At 39.5% G+C, this 20,581-nt stretch overlaps 1 protein-coding gene across 3 annotated transcripts in view; it reads left to right on the top strand.

Moving 5' to 3' along the window:
* The window catches only part of cadpsa (Ca2+-dependent activator protein for secretion a), a 498,775-nt gene that overhangs the window by 388,505 nt on the left and 89,689 nt on the right, over window positions 1-20,581 (top strand). For 2 of the 3 annotated variants that reach the window (XM_048606574.1, XM_048606575.1), the window contains exons 20-24: window positions 12,883-13,038; window positions 13,905-14,052; window positions 16,548-16,622; window positions 17,189-17,272; window positions 19,934-19,966. In XM_048606574.1, the coding sequence (XP_048462531.1) occupies window positions 12,883-13,038; window positions 13,905-14,052; window positions 16,548-16,622; window positions 17,189-17,272; window positions 19,934-19,966 (496 nt within the window). Of the gene's footprint in view, window positions 1-10,244; window positions 10,380-12,882; window positions 13,039-13,904; window positions 14,053-16,547; window positions 16,623-17,188; window positions 17,273-19,933; window positions 19,967-20,581 lie in introns of all 3 variants that reach the window. The other variant, XM_048606576.1, reaches the window with a different exon arrangement.

Below are 20,581 nucleotides of genomic sequence, written 5' to 3'. Positions count from 1 at the left end.
GGCTTGGGCTTTTGAGGGGTAAGTAAAATCTGCGCCACATGTGTCACTGCATTCCACACAATGACTATCTCCAATAAGAGAGAATCTAAATATTTCCCCATGGCAGTCAATGGTGTGACCACTGCTGGATTGCCCCACTATCAGCATCCATTGACCAAAAACTGAACTGGACCAGTGATATAAATACTGCACTTACAAGAGCAGGTGATAGCCTGTGAACTCTATAGCAAATAACTTATCTCCTGACTCCCCAAAACATAGTGTCCATCCGCAAGACACAAGTCAGAAGTGTGAGGAAATACTGCCCACCTGCGTGGATGAATGCAGCTCCACTATCACTCAAAAAGTGCGCGCCATCCAGGACAAAGCACCTTGTTTGACTGGTACCCTACCTAACAGCTTCAACATTCATTCATTCCACCAGTGACACCCAGTAGCAGCAGTGCATACCATCTACAGGATGCATTGCAATAGCTCACCAAGGCCCCATAGATTGTGCCTTTGAAACCCATAACCTTTACCAATTAGATGAATAAGGGCAACAAAAACATAAATGCACCACTGCCTGTAAGAGTCCCTCTTCAAAACACACAGAATCCTGACTTGGAAATATACTGCTGTTCTTTCATTGTTGCTGGGTCAAAATCCCGGGACATCCTCCCTAACAGCACAATGGGTATCTGCACAACATGGGCTGCAGTGATTCAAGAAGCTACAGTTCAGCACCATGTTCCTTATGGCAATTGGAGACAGGCATTAAATACCGGCTTAGGCAGCAACAGCCAGAATTTGAGCTTAATCAATTTAAACAAACAGAAAACGACAGATTGTCAGCCTAAGAACAAGGTTTTAAAGGTTTAGGAAACTTATCAATGACAAAATAAACTTCTACTTGGAAAGGTATGGGTTAATTGAGGAGAATCAGCATGAATTTGTTACAGACAAATTGTGCTTAACAAACTTGATTGAATTCTTTCGTGAAGTCATGCTTCTGAATAGACATGCGTATGGACTGATGTTTCCCAAGGTCAGTTAGGGTTCATTACACGTCAGTTTTTACAATTTACTTTCAAGAGCAACGTTATGAAGTTTGCAGATAATATAAAACTTGGAAAAGTTAATAGTGTTGAGGGTGGTTATGGGTTTCAGAATCACACAAACAGGTGGTGGAATATGTAGGAGCATGGCAGACATAATTCAAAAATTAGCAGGAATGACTGATGAGCTTTGGAAGGCTGACATGGAAAGATAGAATTTTATAAATGGCATGATCCTGTAAAGTGCAGCTGAGCAGAGAGACCTTAGCAGCTATATTCACAATTTCTTAAAGCTGGCATGACAAGTCCATACGATGGTTCAAAAAGCATGTTAGGTTACTTGGATTTAAAAGAAATAGCAATGAATATAAAAACAAAGAGGTCTTGCTGGAACCTTGTCAATCACTGGTTATCCTTCAGTTGGAATATCGCGCACATTTCTAGCACCACATTCCAGGAAAGATGTAAACACTTTAGAGAGGATGATGAAGCAGAGAGGCAGGGCTGGGGCAGTGATGGGGTAACAGGATTGAGTAGATTCAGTTTTGTGGAAAGGTTAGAATATTTAGGACAGGTCCCTTGAGACAAAGAAGGTTGGGAGGTGCCCTGTTGAATATATTGCAAGATGATGAGAGGTTTTGATTAAGTAGGTGGAGAAAAGTTATCCCTCTGGTGAATGGATCAGTAACCAAGGTTCATTGATTTAAAATCATTGGCAAAAGATCTAAAGGGGAGATGAGGAGAATTTTTTTTCGCTATTGGCGAGTTACCGGGAGCTAAATGCTGTCCCTGAACAAGTGGCGAAAGCTGATTTCATAAAAGTCTTTAGAAGTGAGTTGGATAGTCACTTGAGGATGAGGGGCTTGCCAGGTAATGAGCAAAAAACTAAAGTGTGGGAGTAAATATCACTGTTCTTTCAATGAGCCACCACAGCCATAATGTGCCATGGCTTCCAGTTTTCCCAAGTTTCTCTGATTCTGTGATTTGCAAATGAAACATATTTCATGTAAACATCTAACTGATGCACTAATATTTATTGGAGAAGGCAACTTGCCACTGTTAGACGCTGTGGCTTTCATATGATTCGAAGCCCATGCTTTCTAGTTGACTCTAAATGCCAACTAGACAACTAGAGATGGGGAATACAGTCTAACAATTAAAGTTAATAATGCCTTGTCTGCTGTGGTGCTGAGAATTTTTTATTGAGTGTGTGCCCTTCCTGTCCCCAAAGAGGAGAAAAATCAACAAAAGATCCTGTTCGTAATCACTTTTGAGTGACTCTACTTCAAGTCTGTCTCAATGAAAACCAAGTATAGAAAGAACTGGGAATTGGCTAAAATTCTTCAATGGACAATTAACCTGCCAGCACCCAGTGGTCAGACTCTCACATGAAGAGTATTCATTGAATTATAAGTCAGAGGGCACATGTGGAATAATGACCCAACAATTTGAGGAAAATAAAAGAAAAATACATAATAAAAATATTAATAACAGCAGTCCAATCAAGTATATTTTTCATGGTTCAAGATTCCACAGTGAAGCTGAATTATAGTTCTATCCCTTTTCAGACTTCTTACTAATTAAACAATGGTTCTGCAACAATTTGCCCATTCTGTAAACAGAGAGCTTCATAAAACTTGTTGCAAGCTTGCAAAACAAAATTATAACAATCTGCCTTAGATCTGAAAATAAAGGCCCAAAATTTCTAATCTCCAGAATGACAGAGATGGAACATTGAACCCAAGTTGTGTATTGGAACCCTGTGGAGGTTCCAATGACTGAGCTCTGTGATACTTGCCTAGAAAGTTTAAATGGGCAATTCCTTTCTCCCTGGCATCCTTTTCATCTGAGATTTTGTATTGTTCTGGCATATTTGCCTGAATAGTTACCCAGTAAATTTTAAACTGATTAAACTTAATCTAACTCCTGGGTTACCACAGAAATAACATCCCAATCACTCACACTGACACTACCCACTCCAACCCCTCTTCAGTTACCCCTCCTGACCCCCTGATGGGGGTATACAAAAGGTTGAGCAGCAATCCAACAACAATTGCTGCTCTGCACAGATGGGGATCAAAATACATACACATGGAAGTGCGTTTTAACTCGCAGCTGGTTTGCAAATGTAAAACATGTTGGTGATTTAATTTCCTGCTTTCCTCTGGCAGAGTTTTAATCAGAAAAGCCTTTTTTCCATTCTACTGACCACCACCTCGCGTCAAATCATGCAGCCCTTGCCAAATAATTGGCCTGAAAGTAGGAATGGAGCAAAGGGTTTGGTGAGAGTCACTTGAAAGATGGGAGTTCAGGGAATCCAGAGCAGGGAAATCCACAGCCTCTCTTGTAAAACCCACAAGAGCATTCCGGGTGCTTCTAATGGCATGAAGGAAAATTTTAAAAATTGTCAGTCTGAGCTTCTTCATCATCTTGGTAGATCTTCAGTAGGAGGTCAGCCATCATTTTGTTGGCAGCACTCATGTTCCTTGAATCAGAGGTTATGGGCTCAAGTCTCACTTTTTGACTTGAGCACAAAAGTCTAGACTCTCCGGCACTGATCTCTGCAATAGCTGACTTGCCAGTGCCTTCCACTCCTAAAAATGACACATTTATTCCTAATCTCTGATTCCTGTATGCCTGAATCTTGTATTCTCAATCCATGCCAATATGTTATCGTCAATGCCATATGCTTTGATTTTGCATAATAACCTCTGATGTGGGACTTTTATCAAAACATTTCTGAAAATAAACCACATCTACTGGTTTTCCCTCCTCTACTAATATTGTCCTGAAATGTCTCCAGTGGGTTTCTCAGAAACAATTTCCCTTTCATAAACATATGTTGATTTTTTTGCATACCTGTTGGTATTTTCTAAATGTCCTGTTATCACATCTCTTGTAAAAGCACTTTCTCTACTACTGATATTAGACTACCTTAGCCTATAAGGTTTACTCCCTCCCTCCTCTTTTAAAATAATGGTGATTACATTGCCACTCTCCAATCTGCTCTAAAATATAAACAATTTTGGTACATATCAACCAATACATTCACAATTTTCATGGCTACCTCCTTTTAGTACATCAGGATTTAGCTTATCACGCCCTTGGGATTTATTAGCTTTCAATCATGTTAATTTCTCCAAAACTATTTTGCTTCTCATTTCCTTAAAATTCTCTTTCCCAAAAGACGCTAGCATTTCTGGGAAGATTTTTATTTCTTCTGTGGAAACAGAACAAAAATACTTGTTTAATTGCTCTGCCATTACCTTATTCTCTAACACCAGACTGTAAGGGAACTACATTTGTCTTTGTGAATCTCGTTTTTACATATTTATAGAAACTCTACAGTCAGATTTTATGTTCCTTGCAATTTTATTCTCATTCTCTGTTTCCCATCTTCATCTCCTCTTTGCTGAATTCTAAACTGCTCCCAGACCTCAGGCTTACTACTTTTTAGAGCAATTTTATAGCAGTCCTCTTTATTCTCAATTTCTTTTGTTAACTATAGTTGGGCCATTTTTTTCTGTTGTGTTCTTTCACCCAGGAGGAATGCATAATAGCTGCAAAGCTTGTGTTTGTTATTAACTATTAGCCATTGTCTATTTTAATCAAGTTACCCAATCTATCACAGCAAACACACACCCCATACCTTTCTAGTTTTTTTTTTAAGATTTAGGACTCTAGTTTTTCATTTGGACTATAGAATAGAATCCCTACAGTGTGGAAACAGGCCTTTTGGCCCAACAAGTCCACACCGACCTACAGAGCATCCCACCCAAACCCATCCCCCTATAACGCACACATCCCTGAATACTTTGGGCAATTTAGCATGGCCAATCCACCTAGCCTGCACATTTTTGGACTGTGGGAGGAAACCGGAGCACCCAGAGTTGAAACCCAGGCAGAACGTGCAAACTCCAGACAGACAGTCACCCGAGGGTAGAATCAAACCCGGGTCCCTGACGCTGTGAGGCAGCAGTGCTAACCACAGAGCCACCATGCCATTTCATTTTCTATCCCAGCGAAGAATTCTGTCGTGATGTAGTCATTTTGTCCTAAGGACCTCTCACAATGAAAGTATTCATTATCACCTTTTCATTCCCTTTTACGAAACCAAGTCTAGCATAGCATGCCCCTGAGTTGGTTCTTCAAAATACTGGTCTGAAAATCCATCTTGTGCAAACTCCAACAATACATCTTCCGCAGTATTATTTCTAATGTGGTTTAGCCAGTCTATACGTAGATTGAAATCACCCATGATTACTGTAGCACACTTGTCGTAGGCATCTCTAATTTCTGTTTAATGCCACCTCTGCCTCACTACAACCCTTTGGAGGTCAATAGACAACCCCCAGCAATGTTTTCTGGCCCTAGTTCCTTCTTAGCTCGCCCAGACTGATTCTGCATTGGGCTTACCTGCATGAATTTCATCTTTCATTAACAATATCAACCTACCTCCTTTTCTGTTCTGCCTGTCCATCCTATAGATTGAATTCCCAGCCTTGGTCACTGTGTCTCCGTAATCACAATCATTCTGTACCCATGTACAACATGTAACTTGTTAACCTTATTGTGAATGTTTCCGTACATTCAATTACTGTAAGATCTCAGTTGGGATCAGTACATTTACATGAGCCTGCTGCCAGCTTGGCCAACCTCTTAAAAAGAATGAAGCAAAACCCATGGTCAAAATGATATGGACAGCTATTTAACAAAAAGGTAATTTTGGGCAACGTAACTGTTTAATCAGCAAATTTTTCGTTAGGTGGGTAGATTTAATATCACACCAAGGTGCAGAGCTGTATGAACACAGCAGGCCAAGCAGCATCATAGGTGCAAAAAGGCTGACGTTTCGGGCCTAGACCCTTCATCAGAAATGGAGGAGGGGAAGGAGGTTCTGAAATAAATAGGGAGAGAGGGGGAGGTGGATAGAAGATGGATAGAGGAGAAGATAGGTGGAGAGGAAACAGACAGGTCGAAGAGGCGGGGATGGAGCCAGTAAAGGTGAATGTAGGTGGGGAGTTAGGGAGGGGATAGGTCAGTCCAGGGAGGACGGACAGATCAAGGGGGCGGGATGAGGTTAGTAGGTAGGAGATGGGGGTGCGGCTTGAGGTGGGAGGAGGGGATAGGTGGGAGGAAGAACAGGTTAGGGAGGCGGGGACGAGTTGGGCTGGGTTTGGGCTACGGTAGGGGGAGGGGAGAGTTTGAAACTTGTGAAATCCACATTGATACCATTGGGCTGCGGGGTTCCCAAGCGGAATATGAGTTGCTGTTCCTGCAACCTTCGGGTGGCATCGTTGTGGCACTGCAGGAGACCCAGGATGGACATGTCATCTGAGGAATGGGAGGGGGAGTTGAAATGGTTCGCGACTGGGAGGTGCAGTTGTTTATTGCGAACCGAGCGTAGGTGTTCTGCAAAGCGATCCCCGAGCCTCCCAGTCACGATAAACAACTGCACCTCCCAGCTGCACACCTATGCTCGGTTCACAATAAACAACTGCACCTCCCAGTCGCGAACCATTTCAACTCCCCCTCCCATTCCTCAGATGACATGTCCATCCTGGGTCTCCTGCAGTGCCACAACGATGCCACCCGAAGGTTGCAGGAACAGCAACTCATATTCCGCTTGGGAACCCTGCAGCCCAATGGTATCAATGTGGATTTCACAAGCTTCAAAATCTCCCCTCCCCCTACCGCATCCCAAAACCAGCCCAGCTCGTCCCCTCCTCCCTAACCTGTTCTTCCTCCCACCTATCCCCTCCTCCCACCTCAAGCCCCACCCCCATCTCCTACCTACTAACCTCATCCCGCCCCCTTGACCTGTCCATCCTCCTTGGACTGACCTATCCCCTCCCTAACTCCCCACCTACACTCACCTTTACTGGCTCCATCCCCGCCTCTTCGACATGTCTGTTTCCTCTCCACCTATCTTCTCCTCTATCCATCTTCTATCCGCCTCCCCCTCTCTCCCTATTTATTTCAGAACCCCCTTCCCCTCCCCCATTTCTGATGAAGGGTCTAGGCCCGAAACGTCAGCCTTTTTGCTCCTATGATGCTGCTTGGCCTGCTGTGTTCATCCAGCTCTGCACCTTGTTGTCTCGGATTCTCCAGCATCTGCAGTTCCTACTATCCTTAATATCACACCATTTGTTTCTTGTACTGTCAATATGACAGGAAATATCATTCCCATGCTGTAGTCATGCCTCAATTTATAGCTTAAATTGCTATGAGAAGAAGATAGTACCGAGAGTTCTTGATAGTTTTGCCCTTGACTTAAATTGTTTATATACATTCTGGCTTGGTTTTATTTGACAGTTTATTCTTCAACATACTTTACTTGCTTTATCTTCTAAATGGATGGAAACTAAAGGTTTCAATTAAATGAGCATTGCCAGTGAAATCCGTTCAGACTGATGGGTCGCAGAAGTATTTCCGGCATCTATACAAATAAGAATTGCTGTAATTTGCTATAGAGTATATTTTCTCATTACTTTGCTGAATATTAGATATCTTAGCTGTGCATTGTTATTTGACTTTCCAACCTGATATTCCTGTTCAGTTGAAAGACTCTTTGACACTTGTTTTTGATGATATTGCTGAAGTTATGCAAAACCTATCCCACATTCGACAGTAGTTATCAGTATTAATCAATAGTTTGAACCTGTTTTCATCTGATCTGCTTCCTGTACTACCTCAAATTGTAGTAATCAGGAGAAAAATCTCATTCATTCCCCATTTTGCCTCTAAATGGTACGCTGGCTTCCTCTGATGCCTGTCCCCAACAATGCCTGAAGAGGGCACAGTGATGTAAATCTAATGTAAATAAATGTCAGGGTTTTGCAGCCATTAAGTACCCTGATAATCTTTGACAGGCATATTTTACAGGCAGACTTTCCCATTACAAAATTGAGGCTACTGTTTCCTGAGCTGCTGTTTAGACATTATTCATCTTAAGAAAGAAGCTGACTTTTACTTTTAGCATTTTGAATAAATGCCAACTACACAGGTTTAGGACTGATAATGTAAGAGGTCTAGGGCCCCCTAGATTCATCAGGTTGATCTTTGATATTGCCAATTGAATTCCTTATCTTTGTAATTAGTATGAGTCTAAGGCATCAGTTTGCGTGTATACAGTGCTAAACATTAGATCTTTTAGATTCAAATAGTTTTATATATAGCAGTATAATTTGTATTTCACTCCAGTGCAGGGAATCTATCACCAAACTGAGAGTAGCCATTGTTTCAGAGATAGTCAGAACTGCAGATGCTGGAGAATCTGAGATAACAAGGTTTACAGCCGGATGAACACAGCAGGCCAAGCAGCATCACAGGAGCAGGAAGGCTGATGTTTCGGGCCTAGATTTCTGAAGAAGGGTCTAGGCCCAAAATGGATAAAAACGCGCACAGACTGAGTTTCTAATAGTTTAGATTTTCACAGGCATAGATGCTCGGGTTCAAGTCCAACCTGTTCAGAGGTGTGTGATAACATTTCTGAACAGGTTGATTAGAAGATATCTGTACTAGAAGTAGTCATTTTATTGACTGTCAGGTGAAAAAGTTAGTTAGCTTTTCTGGTTCCAATCTATTTCCCTTGTGAAATGTACTGTTTGTGGTTTTAAATTCCCAGAAACATAAAAATAAGGGTTGTTCATACCAGAGTCATAGAGCCATATAGCAAGGAAACAGACCCTTTGGTCCAACCAGTCCATGCTGAACATAATCCCAAGCTAAACTAATCCCACCTGCCTGCTCCTGGCCCATGTCCCTCCAAACCTTTCCTCTTCATATATCCATCCAAATGTCTTTTATATGTTGTAATTGTACCCGCATCCACCACTCCATTAGGAAGTTCATTCCACATGCAAACCACCCCCGTGTAAACAAAAAAATGCCTCCTTTGTCTTTTTTTAAATTTCTCCCCTCTCACCTTAAAAATGTACCCCCAGTCTTGAAATTCCCCATTTTAGGGAAAAGACAATTACCATCAACTCTATCTATACTTGTCATTATTTTATAAACTTCGATCAGGTCACCTCTCAACTTCTTATGCTCCAATGAATAAAGTCACAACCTATCCAGCCTTTCCTTATAACTCAAACCTTCCATACCCAGCAACATCCTGGTAAAATCTCTTCTGAATCCTCTCCAGCTTGATAATATCCTTCCTATAATTGGGCGACCAGAACTGGACACAGAATTCCAGAAGAGGCCTCACCAATGTCCTGTACAACGTCTGCATAATGTCCCAACTCCTATACTCAAAGGACTGAGCAATGAAGGCGAGCGAGCCAAACGCCTTTTTAACCATCCTGTCTATATGTGACACAAGTTTTAAAGAATTATGCACATGAATATTTGTATTTCACTCCATTAGTGATTTATTTCTGGCTTCACTGACATAGGAATGATTTTGACTTTGAGTTATTTCATATATTGTGTAAGTTTAACATTTTAAAATATGAATTATATTAATTCCGAAGTGTTGTCTTTAGCTTGCATTTCCATGAATGATACATTGTATGCATATAAACCAATTAAAATTGATGACAAACTAATACACAAAATATCCTCATTAACCTATTTTTGTGATTATTGTGTCTCTAACAAAATGTATTAATTTACTTCGTAGTTCTAGAATGAGAGATTTCGTAAACGTATTTGTGACACAATGGTAATGTTTTTTTCTACACTTCTATAGATTGGCCTAATGGTTTTAGAGTTGGACTATTCCTGGGAGTAGAGAAAGATGTTTGCTATTCAAGAGGACTGAAATAACATAAAGCTTAATTATTCTGGTTAGGGGTTGTTTGTAAAGACAGAAACTGTGTTTACAGAAAGGGAATATGAGAATGAACAAAGATGGTTTTCATTTAGCAATTATTTAAATGTAATAACATTTTTCATGCCTCAAGCTATGATTTTTGCTTCTGTCAATAATCTTCCTATTTGTTCTAAGCTTCTTGATGTGTGGTATCCTTATTTTCTCTAACTTTGCTCACTTCTTGCTACTGCAAGACTCAGAAAATCCACAGCAAATCCTGCATCTCACATGCTTAAGTAACATGAGTTTTTGTTTGTAATGAGTTTTAATTGCTGTGAAGTTCTTGGTAGTTTTGCGGATTTATTTAGGGGTGTCATACATGCTTCCACATCTGCATCTACATTGTCACTGTTATGGTATTTTCTTTCTGTCTGTTTCTTCCACAGGAGTTTAACAAGTAATCTTCCCAATGTGAACCTACCAAATGTGAATCTCCCCAAAGTACCAAATCTACCAGTTAACCTCCCACAAATGCCTAGTTTTTCTGCTTCGTCATGGATCGCCAATATATATGATGCTGAGTGTGTATTCAATACACGTTAGGTCTGATTTCTCACTTATAGTAACCTGGCATGAATCTGTCCTTTATTTCCTTGTTTGCAATCAAGTAGCTGGGTAAGAATAAATTAAAGCAAAAATGCTATTAACCCTTCAGTGGTGATGTCCTTATTATATTTCTCAGTAAAAGTAATGAAGAATCCGTTTCCATACTTAGATCAATATTACTGTTTAATCATTTACAAATATCTTCATTAATTTCAATTTGGAACAAACATTCTGCCCTAAGATATTAGGAAAAATATAATTTTGGAAACCTGTACGTAATAAAAATCTAATTCAAAGATGTTTGCATGTATTGAGAGTGGAAAATTCTTTCAGCATTGTTTTTCATTTCCATGTATAGCCAATATATAACCCAGCAGGTCTCACACAACACTGATGAATTTATAAAACTATGCAGTTCTAACACAGCTCCTGTGTGGTTGTAAGCGACATCTTTGCCATACCAAGCATGTAGACATCTCATTACACTACTCAATGTCTCTCAGATTATCAAAAGTACCTGCAGAAGCTTTAATATCGGTTATGCTAAGGCAGAATTCAGTACTCCTAAAACTCAGTGAGTTAGAAATGATATCCAGTGGTTTAGTGACGCCAGTGTTTGGCTTCTAATAGCACTACTGTATAAAAGGAATTAAGGAATAATAGAAACAAGAAACAAGAACAAAAGGTTTTAGTTTTCATTTGCAACGATGGTTGATGCCTCGTAATTTTTGCATTTTTGTAAATGCCCCCGATTTGAATTATTTAAAAGGAAACATTTTAACAAAGTGATGTGTAAAGTTGTTAACATGAATGCACATTTAACAGTTTAAATGTGTTTAAATTGCTCAAAGCACAGGATACAGCACTGCAAAGTGGAATCATTCCAAAAACAATAAAAAGCATTTTCATGCCGGGTTGACTATATGGAAGACTAGATTAGGAAACGCGCGAAAATGGAAAACATAAGTACGTTTCCATTTTCCTCTGTTTGCATGCTGTGTGATAGTTTGGAAAGATATGGATCAATCATTACAGGAAAGCTAAGTTAACAACCACAATGATATCTACTTATAGCGTACGCCATTCTCGTTACAAGGCTTTCAGTCTTAGCACTATCTCTGATTTTAGAATACTCAATGCTGACTCTCAATTTACTTGTGATATTTTATATTATATTATGAGACCTTTATGGAAGTCATTATAACATGCACTTGGCTCTTGAGATTTGTTCTATTAAGGATGGAGTGTACCTTTTATAGTGTTTGAAAGAAATTAGACTGATAGCACTTACAGCTTGTAATCCTGGATTGTGTGGTTGTATTCTTGGTTCTCCAGAAGTACTGACTCTAAACATCAGTATGCTCGCAGAAAGTGCTTTGTTGTGACATGGATATGTTATGTCAAAATTAAGTAGATTGCAAAATGTTTGATGCTATATCTTTCCAATGGAACTGAACTATTTCCAATCTTTCCAATGAAATATTTCCAAAGTCTTTCACGCGGTGAATAAATGACTCGATCATAATTTCGGTAAACTACTGACAAAAATCTCTTAGGAATATGTTCCTGTCACCACAGAGTTCCCACAAGGTGAGGGTTACCTTGGCATGCTGGGATATGGTCTCAACCCACAGTAGCTTTCTCCTCGCTCTGAAGCATTCATTACTTCAGTGCAGCTGGCATCCATCACATTGGAAACGCACGCTGCCATATGTTGTTTCTGAAGATGATGCCAGCAGTAATGGTAATGCATGGTGTGTACAACATCTAAGAAAAAAGTACAGTGTTGGCATTAGTGGTTTGCGAGGATGCATTTTATGAGACAAGAAAATGTGTTTCAAATCTCACAGTGAAGCCAAGCTGCTAGAAATCTGAATTACTTGGGTACATATCACCAAAGGGTATTGGTCATTATTAGTCTGCATATTCTGATGCTGTTCAGGATTTTCTAAGGAGATACATATTTGAGTATTTCAAAACTATTCATCCAGTATGGCCCAAAATATGACAGCTATTGGCTGAGGGGCCTGAATTGTTACAGGTCAAGGGAATAGCAAACCCTCGCCCACCACTAGTTACCACCAAGCCACCTAATCCCCAGCAGCTAGTTGTTTTTGTTTTTGAGAGACATGTCAAGTATGCATGAAATCACAACACAAAATAACCACACATGCCTTTGTGGTTATAAACCTAAGTTACTTTTTACCATACACTTTTAATTAATCGACTTGTTCTCCAGCAATTTCTAAAACTTTTCCTTTGCAGTTGGATGAATTCTTAAGTGTTTACATAGCATGAGACTACAAACCAGATAAGGTGTATGATAAAAAAAATACAATCTCTGACTGTGGAAACCTTATGCCCAATATCTTTCCTTTGCTTAAGACTGCTGTGCACCCAGGCATTGAATTTCAGTCTCCATAATTGGTGTTAGTGGCCTGACACTGTTTCTGATGACTATTTTCCTTTTCTTTTCAGCAATGGCTCAGGAACATCAGAAGATCTGTTCTGGAAGCTGGATGCTCTGCAGACCTTCATTAGAGATCTGCATTGGCCAGAGGAGGAGTTTGCAAAACACCTGGAGCAAAGACTAAAACTCATGTCCAGTGATATGATTGAGTCATGTGTTAAAAGGTTAGCCTTTCTACAAAGGAATGGAAAGCGAATCTAACAAGTATTTATCTGAGACCATAATCCCTATTTAGTGGATTATCTGTAAGATTTAATTATAGTTAACGATTGCCAATTTAGAATGAAAGGCACCTTTGCTGTACTATAGCAGCATGCTTGACGTAGCCTGTCAATCACTAACTCCGTGTTATGTTTTCACTAATGAATGTAATCTGAATTGCATATTACATAGGAATGTTCCCGAATAACACAGGGCAGAGATGATGAACTTAGAGACAGAAGAGTGTATAATTAGATGGGCTGATAGTGCTATACTCAAAATCTGCCACCTTGCCATATCCACAGAATTAAGTTCTGGCAGGAAAGCGCATGTTCAACCTTCCAAGCCCCAACACTAACTGAAACCCTTAAGCCTATTAAGGATTGATTAAGGGCCTCACTGGTTGCTGCTGAGATTATCACACCGCCTGATTGGAGTGTGATTCTGCTGGCCTTTGCTGTTCCTTCACGGGCTCTGCAGCTGGGGAAGGGTGGGTCCTCAAGTCCTCATCACGATTCCACCACTAGTTGGAGAGGTGGTTGGAGTACGAAGTTAGAACCTCACGAGTGGCTGTTACCAGTTTCATTATAGGTAGAAGTAAATAATGATAAAAATTAGCATATTCTAAACTGAAATATGCAAAAGAAAAGGAAGATATGTTTCAATGTCATTTACAATTAATACTTTTTATATAAAGCGCTGTTGAATACATAATGCAAATAATTAACATTTTTGAATAAGAAAATACTATTGGTATGCTTATAAACATGCTCCTGACAGATGGCCCCTGACACTACTTCAAATTTCAAAACAATTTCTTCTTTAATAGGACTAGGATTGCATTTGAAGCCAAGCTACAGAAGACAAGCAGGTCAACAGATTTCCGTGTCCCACAGTCAATATGCACCATGTTTAATGTGATGGTGGATGCCAAGACACAGTCCACAAAGCTTTGCAGCATGGAGGTGGGCCAGGAAGTAAGTTAACACTTTTCCATGAAAATAATTACTTTCGATTAGGTATTTACAGTATAATTCAGAATCAGTTGTAACACGTTATTCCCAAATTAAAACTTTTAAAATAAATTATTCATACATCATGTAAAGATGCATATTATTCTGTTCAGTTCTTTAAACTTTAGAGTATGTTCTGGTATAGCTATTTTAATCCATTGAATATTAAAGCTGTGCTACAGTTCGCAAACATTATTTATTTATTTAGGAGTATCTGTATCAAACAGTCTCTCTAATTTCATTCTGGAGTAATATGACATTGAATTGGAGAAACATCTACAATGATTTATTTTTCCTGAATTGTCAGGATTAATAGAACAATATGTTTCATATAAAAGCCATTTCAGTTCTTTTCTGCAGCAGTGTTCTATGAATATTTAGTTAACTTATGTTTCTTTGAATGCATCATTCATATTATTTGTTTATTTAGCTTTTTATTGCAAGATTAAGCTGCTATCTCCTTGTTAACCTTGGGGTTCATACATGGAGTTAATGGCACATATTTGAAGCAGAATTCTGCAAATGTCCAAAGTTGGATATTTTCATTCAAAATGCAAGCACTTGGAGGGCCAAAATCAAGGATGAAACGAGTATCCCTGAACTATTCTAATTTTATTCAGATTTTAAATCAACAATCATACAGCACAGAAATTGGCCATTCAACATGTTGTACTTGTTCTTGCTTTTTGAAAGATCAATCCAATTTAGTTACACAATCCAACTTTTCCCTCTAACTGTCAAAAACCATCACCTTCAAGTATACTTCCTTTTAAAAGTTGCCATGACATTCTGTTTTTATCAACCTTTCAAATAGTGCATTTCAGATCTTAACGACCCTCTGTGTGAAAACGAACTCATTAAAATAATTTACAAAATAATTAAAATGAAGTATTTTTTTATGTCACCAGGTGACCAAACAGTTTCCCACCACTTATACTCTCAAAGCACTCAGAATTTTTAAATACATCGATTAAGTTTCCCTAAATCCTTCTCTGCTTTAAACAGAACAATCCCAGCTTCTCTATCCCTTCGCCTAACTGAAAAGCCTTTCTGATATTATCCTGGTAATCTTCGCCTGCACCCTTATTGGTAATTTTCCTAAAATGCAATGCCTGGATTTGTGCACAGTGCTCCAGCTGAAGCCTAACCGGCAATTTGTCAATGGTTGTCATAACTTACTTGTCTTGTATTCTATGCCCCTATTTATAAAGGCATACTTATGAAGCAAACTGTAAAAGAAAGAATTCTTGAAATTCTGTTGGGTTTCTTATAACCTCCCAGCAATGACAATGAAAGGTTGCTTTCACTATTCGTTTGGTATGTCTGCTAGTCTCCCATCACATTTCCTGTGGGAGACTCAGAAATGCCCTGGGAACTACAGCGCCATGAGTTTGTGAGGATGATAGTTTCCTTGCAATAAATGATAGTAAACCCTCATTGAATGATGATCTATAATCATATCTGTTCGTCAAACCTTTCATTATTCCAAAATAATTGAAACTAATTAATACTCATAACTAAAAAATCGTCTGTGCGTAATCCATGTTATATTAAATATGGCTTAATTTCAAAGCAGAGATATAATTGCGCCATTGTTCAAATGTTAAATTATAGATTAGGTACTTAGTTGTAAAATATGTATTTGGGAAATTGAACCGTTGTTGGCAGTGCTAGTTGCCTATCAGAAACATGTTATATCCTGGAGGAAGCAATTCTCACATTGAAAGACCTTTCTGGAAATTAATAGGTAACTCTGCACATGTCACACTGTGCCATTGTCTTCTCGATTAAACGTTGATTTGTGAATTATTTAAGCATACATCGATTGAAATTTATTTGAAATTATTGGCACCAAATTGTTGGAGTAGTTTGTATAGAAATACAGAATAATTTTAATAATGTAAGAACTGTATTTTAAAACTTATTTTTAATGATTTCTGCTGATTTAATATTTATTTGACTATTGTTTTTGCAGGCTATATACAGATAACGATACGCAAACATTTAAGGCATGTTTATCAGAAATGCCAACATTATTTTGCAAGAGACGTGCGGTATTATTAAAGAGAGCAGAAAGAAGCGAGGAGACTAATTATTTGATGTCAACATCACACTTTGTAACTTTAGGATCAGATACTTCAAGCTTACTCATGGAAAATAAGTGGCATTATTCGGTCTTAGGTCTTTGCCAGTAGTTTCCTGTAATTCTGCTGGAGATGCAAAAATGTTGCCATAAGATAATTCAACCCTGCTTCTTGCTTACTGTCAGTTACATACGAAGTACTTAGCAAGTACCATGCCTGGTCTGAAAATTCCTCACTATGGTTGAAAATGATAGAGGAGAAGAAAGCTACGTATATTTTATTATAGATTGACAAGACTTGACATGTTTAGGCCAGCATGTTATTTTAAGAGTAAATGCCCCATTTTGCCCACGTGATTTTCTGTTTTTTTTTCAGCGGCAATATCATTCTAAAATTGATGAGTTAATTGAAGAAACTGTCAAAGAAATGATAACTCTCATGGTTGCAAAGGTACAGTGCAAAATGGCTTTTAGGACTGTTAATGAAAGCTGAAATCTTAATTAGACACACTGAAAGGTTAAATTCTGTACAAAATTTACTGCGGGCAATGTTCAGCATTGGCCAAATTATTGAGTATAGGGGTAACTTGTAATTATCGCTAAATGCTACTTGGCTGATGTTAGACGCGTCACCATTGCAATGAAGTGTTAATGCACCTTATGAAATAATGAATTAAAAAATCATATTGTGTCTGTTCCTATAAGTTACTTTGATTCAGTTAGAGGAAATGAGTAGACAAAGAGTCTAATCAGTAATATAACTGAACAATGGTCATAATATATCTGGCCAAAATTTTATTCATATGGAGCTTAATGATATCATTTGCAACAATAGTACAATGTTTAGCAGCTTATTGAACAGTGCAGGTGGCAAATCACAAAAGCTCAATTATTGATGTAGATTAAACCTTAAATTCTTCAATCTTTCAAACAATGATTATTCATTTTATGTTTTGAAGAAACAGTAGTGTTAAGCCCAAATTGGTTAATGTGCTTCTAATATGTTTCTCTACTTAGTTTGTCACTATTTTGGAAGGAGTACTGTCCAAACTATCCAGATACGATGAAGGGACTCTCTTCTCATCCTTTCTGTCATTCACTGTAAGAAAAATATCTTTCTCTTAATTTATTTTTCTCAAAAGTATCTACAAGCTATAAAAATCACTTATTCTTGTTCATGAAAAAATATATTTGGAAATATTCTCAATTTTAAGTCACTGCAGCTGTATTTGTATTGTAGGGTCTACAGTAGAATCTCTAGTATATAAACTCTCAATGACCCAACTTTCTGTTTGTCTGACAGAATTGGTGGAACAAACCCATCTGTAAGATTTCATCTTATCTACAGCTTGCTAGCCTTATCTCACAAGAAAGACTAAATTTAACGTGTTCTTTTTATTGAGGTTCTCTCCATTAATGTCCATGTCTAATGTACAGCCTAGTGTGTAATATCATAAATGTAAATCTGTGATTATCTGAAAATCTCTGTAGTTCACTTTGATTATAACTGTTCATGAAGGTTCCACTCTAGTCATCTTCTGAATTGCAATTAAATATTGGCTCAGATATTCTGAGGAACGACATTCACAGTCAGATTACATCTCCACTCCAGTTTTGTTTCATTAGTATTGAGCTCCGTGTTTTTTTTGCCAGCAATTCCTAATCCTGGCTCCTTCAGAAATCCAACACTTCTAACAGTTCCCTCAATGTACTGGATAGCCGGGAGATTCAAGCCATGACTACTTTTTAATAGCGGTAGATGATGTGCTCTGTGATTTAAATTCTCAGTGATACATCCAGCCACTTTGATAGCTCCTGTGAAAGGCTAAGTATGTAGGTTGTGGGATTAGTGTGTCAGCTGGTTAAGCGGTTTGGATGCCAGGTAAGTAGCATGCCAGGTGGTAGGGTGGCGGGTAAACAATGGAGCATTTGGGTAGGTTGAAGATGCTGAGTGTGGAGGAATGGTACGTCAGATCCAGCATGGAGAAAGGGGAGGGTGTCAGGTCCTCGGAAGTGGGGATATCGGCTCTGGTGATAATGGTGGTGTCATCCATGGTGGTTTCAGGCCAGTGGGTTGGTGGTGTCATAGAGAGCCATAGAGTCATATAGCATCAAAATAGCCCCTTTGTCCCACTATGTCTATGCTGACCAACAAGCACCAAACTTCACTAATTCCATTTATCTGCACTTGGCCTGTAGCCTACTGTGCCCTGGCATTTTAAGTGCTGATCCAGATGCTGCTTAAATATTGTGAGAGTCTCTGTCTCCACCACTCTCTCAGGCAGCATGTTCCATATTTCTCCAACTCTGTAGGTGAAAAAGTTTTTTTCCCCCGATATCTCCTCTAAACTATTTGCTTCTCACCTTAAGTTGATGCCCTCTGGTCTCAGACATGTCTGTCATGGGGAACAGTTTCTCACAATCTACTCCGTCTATGCCTCTCATGATTTTGTATTCCTCAATCAAATGTACCCCTCAGCCTCCTCTGCTCCAAGGAAAACAAACCCAGCCTATCCAGCCTCTCCCATAACTGAGACTTTTCATTCCAGGCAACGTCCTGGTGATCCCCTCTGCACCGTCTCCAGTGCAGTCACATCCTTCTAGTAGTGCAGCAATTCGAACTGTGTGCAGTATTCCATCTGTGGCCTGACCAATGTTTTATAAAGTTGTAAAAGGTGTGTTGTATCTGGCAGGGTGTGGGGGAGGTGTTGGATCGGCAAGAGCGGGTTGTGGGGAGTGTCAGGTCTGGTGCCATGGGGGAGGTGAGGGCAGGGAAAAAAGCTGTCGAACCCCATTTGGGTTGAGGGGTGGTGTGGAATCTTACTAGTTTGGCGGATTGGGGAGGGGTTGGCTAGTCAGGTGGGTTGGGGTTGGTTGTCAGGGGCCTGGGGGCTGTAAGGAGTGAAGGGGAAGTGTATTTGGGGTCAATGAGCGCCGAGTTTGGGGGTCAGTTTAATAGTTACCCAGGAGTTAGACCAGGATTTTAATTTAATTCCATTACTGGAACACTGGTTAACTGAAGCAGGACTCTCTGAAATCTTTGACTTTAATAAATTCTTCAGGTGGGTTCCAGACGCTGAGGAACCTCAGCTTCCCAAGCATTTGCCATGATGTTAGCTGTGTTTGTGATTCCAAATGTTCCCGATGTGTAACTCTGGACCTGGCTGCTCCACTAATTGTCTGACCAATGGAATATCTAGACCACTATGCTTTAGAGATAGTAAGAACTGCCGATGCTGGAGTCAGAGATAACACAGTGTGGAACTGGAGGAACGCAGCAGGCTAGGCAGCATCAGAGGAGCAGGAAAGCTGACGTTTCGGGTCGGGACCCTTCTTCAGAAATTCCATTCACATTTGGACGTCGAACACTTTTCCGCCGCCTCCACCTCCACCCCTATTTCTTTAACTGCGATTCTAACCCACCTTCTTTAGACCCCTTCTCCTGCCTCCAACACACCCCATCCTCCTGGACACCACCCCAAGGCCTCCAACCCTCCCTCAACCTCTCCATTTCCACCTACCATCCCCCCCACCCCCCACCGCCGCCATTTCTGAAGAAGAGTCCCGACCCGAAACATCAACTTTCCTGCTCCTCTGATGCTGCCTGGCCTGCTGTGCTGCTCCAGCTCCACACTGTGTTAACTCTGTTTTAGGGAATCTTTTTTAATATCACTAAGATTACTTAGTGATTTAATATATTTTTGTGTGTATTTAGTTTAAAAATTATTTTTTCATCTTACTTCTTTCTATTTCCTTTTAAAGGTGAAAGCAGCTTCCAAGTATGTGGATGTTCCTGTAAGTCTGATTATAATTCTGACAGCTTCTGAGTTGATTGCAGTTAATCCCTGAATTCTGAAGCATGCAGATGATTGATGATGAAATGCTTAGTTCAAGTTTGTCAACCTCGAGCATCAGTTTTATAGAGATAATTGTAGAAACTAGCTGAGACTTATTCGGTGCTTAAAATTAGTTCAGTTATTGATTTTGCAGGCCGACTGACTGGATTTTAGCTTTTAAGGAGGGGCACAATAATTCCTGTAAAATGCATAGGTATTCAAAACCAGTCAAGTTTCTCCCAATATTCTTACCTTCAGTCCTAATTGCATTAGGTGTATGTTTCTATGGGGATTCTCTTGATTACCCTTAACTTTGCTCGAAGAGGCACCAAAACGCCAGACACACCATCTGTTATTTCCTAAGCCAGGCCATCAAGGTAACTTAAAGCACTAATTGCCCACTATTGAACACTGTAAAAAATGTCTTCAGTCCTCAATGTAGCCTCCTGGATCAATAGTATACTTCTCCATTTGGAGTGTGGGTGTGAGCATCTGTGCTAATAGCATAAATTTAACAGGGATTATGCTTTAAGCATGGAGGTGGGCACTGCACTTTGCAGTTATTTTGTAGTCA

This window comes from Rhincodon typus, chromosome 16 (genome assembly GCF_021869965.1).
Source record: "Rhincodon typus isolate 14 chromosome 16, sRhiTyp1.1, whole genome shotgun sequence".
Taxonomy (NCBI): Eukaryota; Metazoa; Chordata; class Chondrichthyes; order Orectolobiformes; family Rhincodontidae; genus Rhincodon; species Rhincodon typus.
This window is presented reverse-complemented; position numbering and strand designations above follow the sequence as displayed.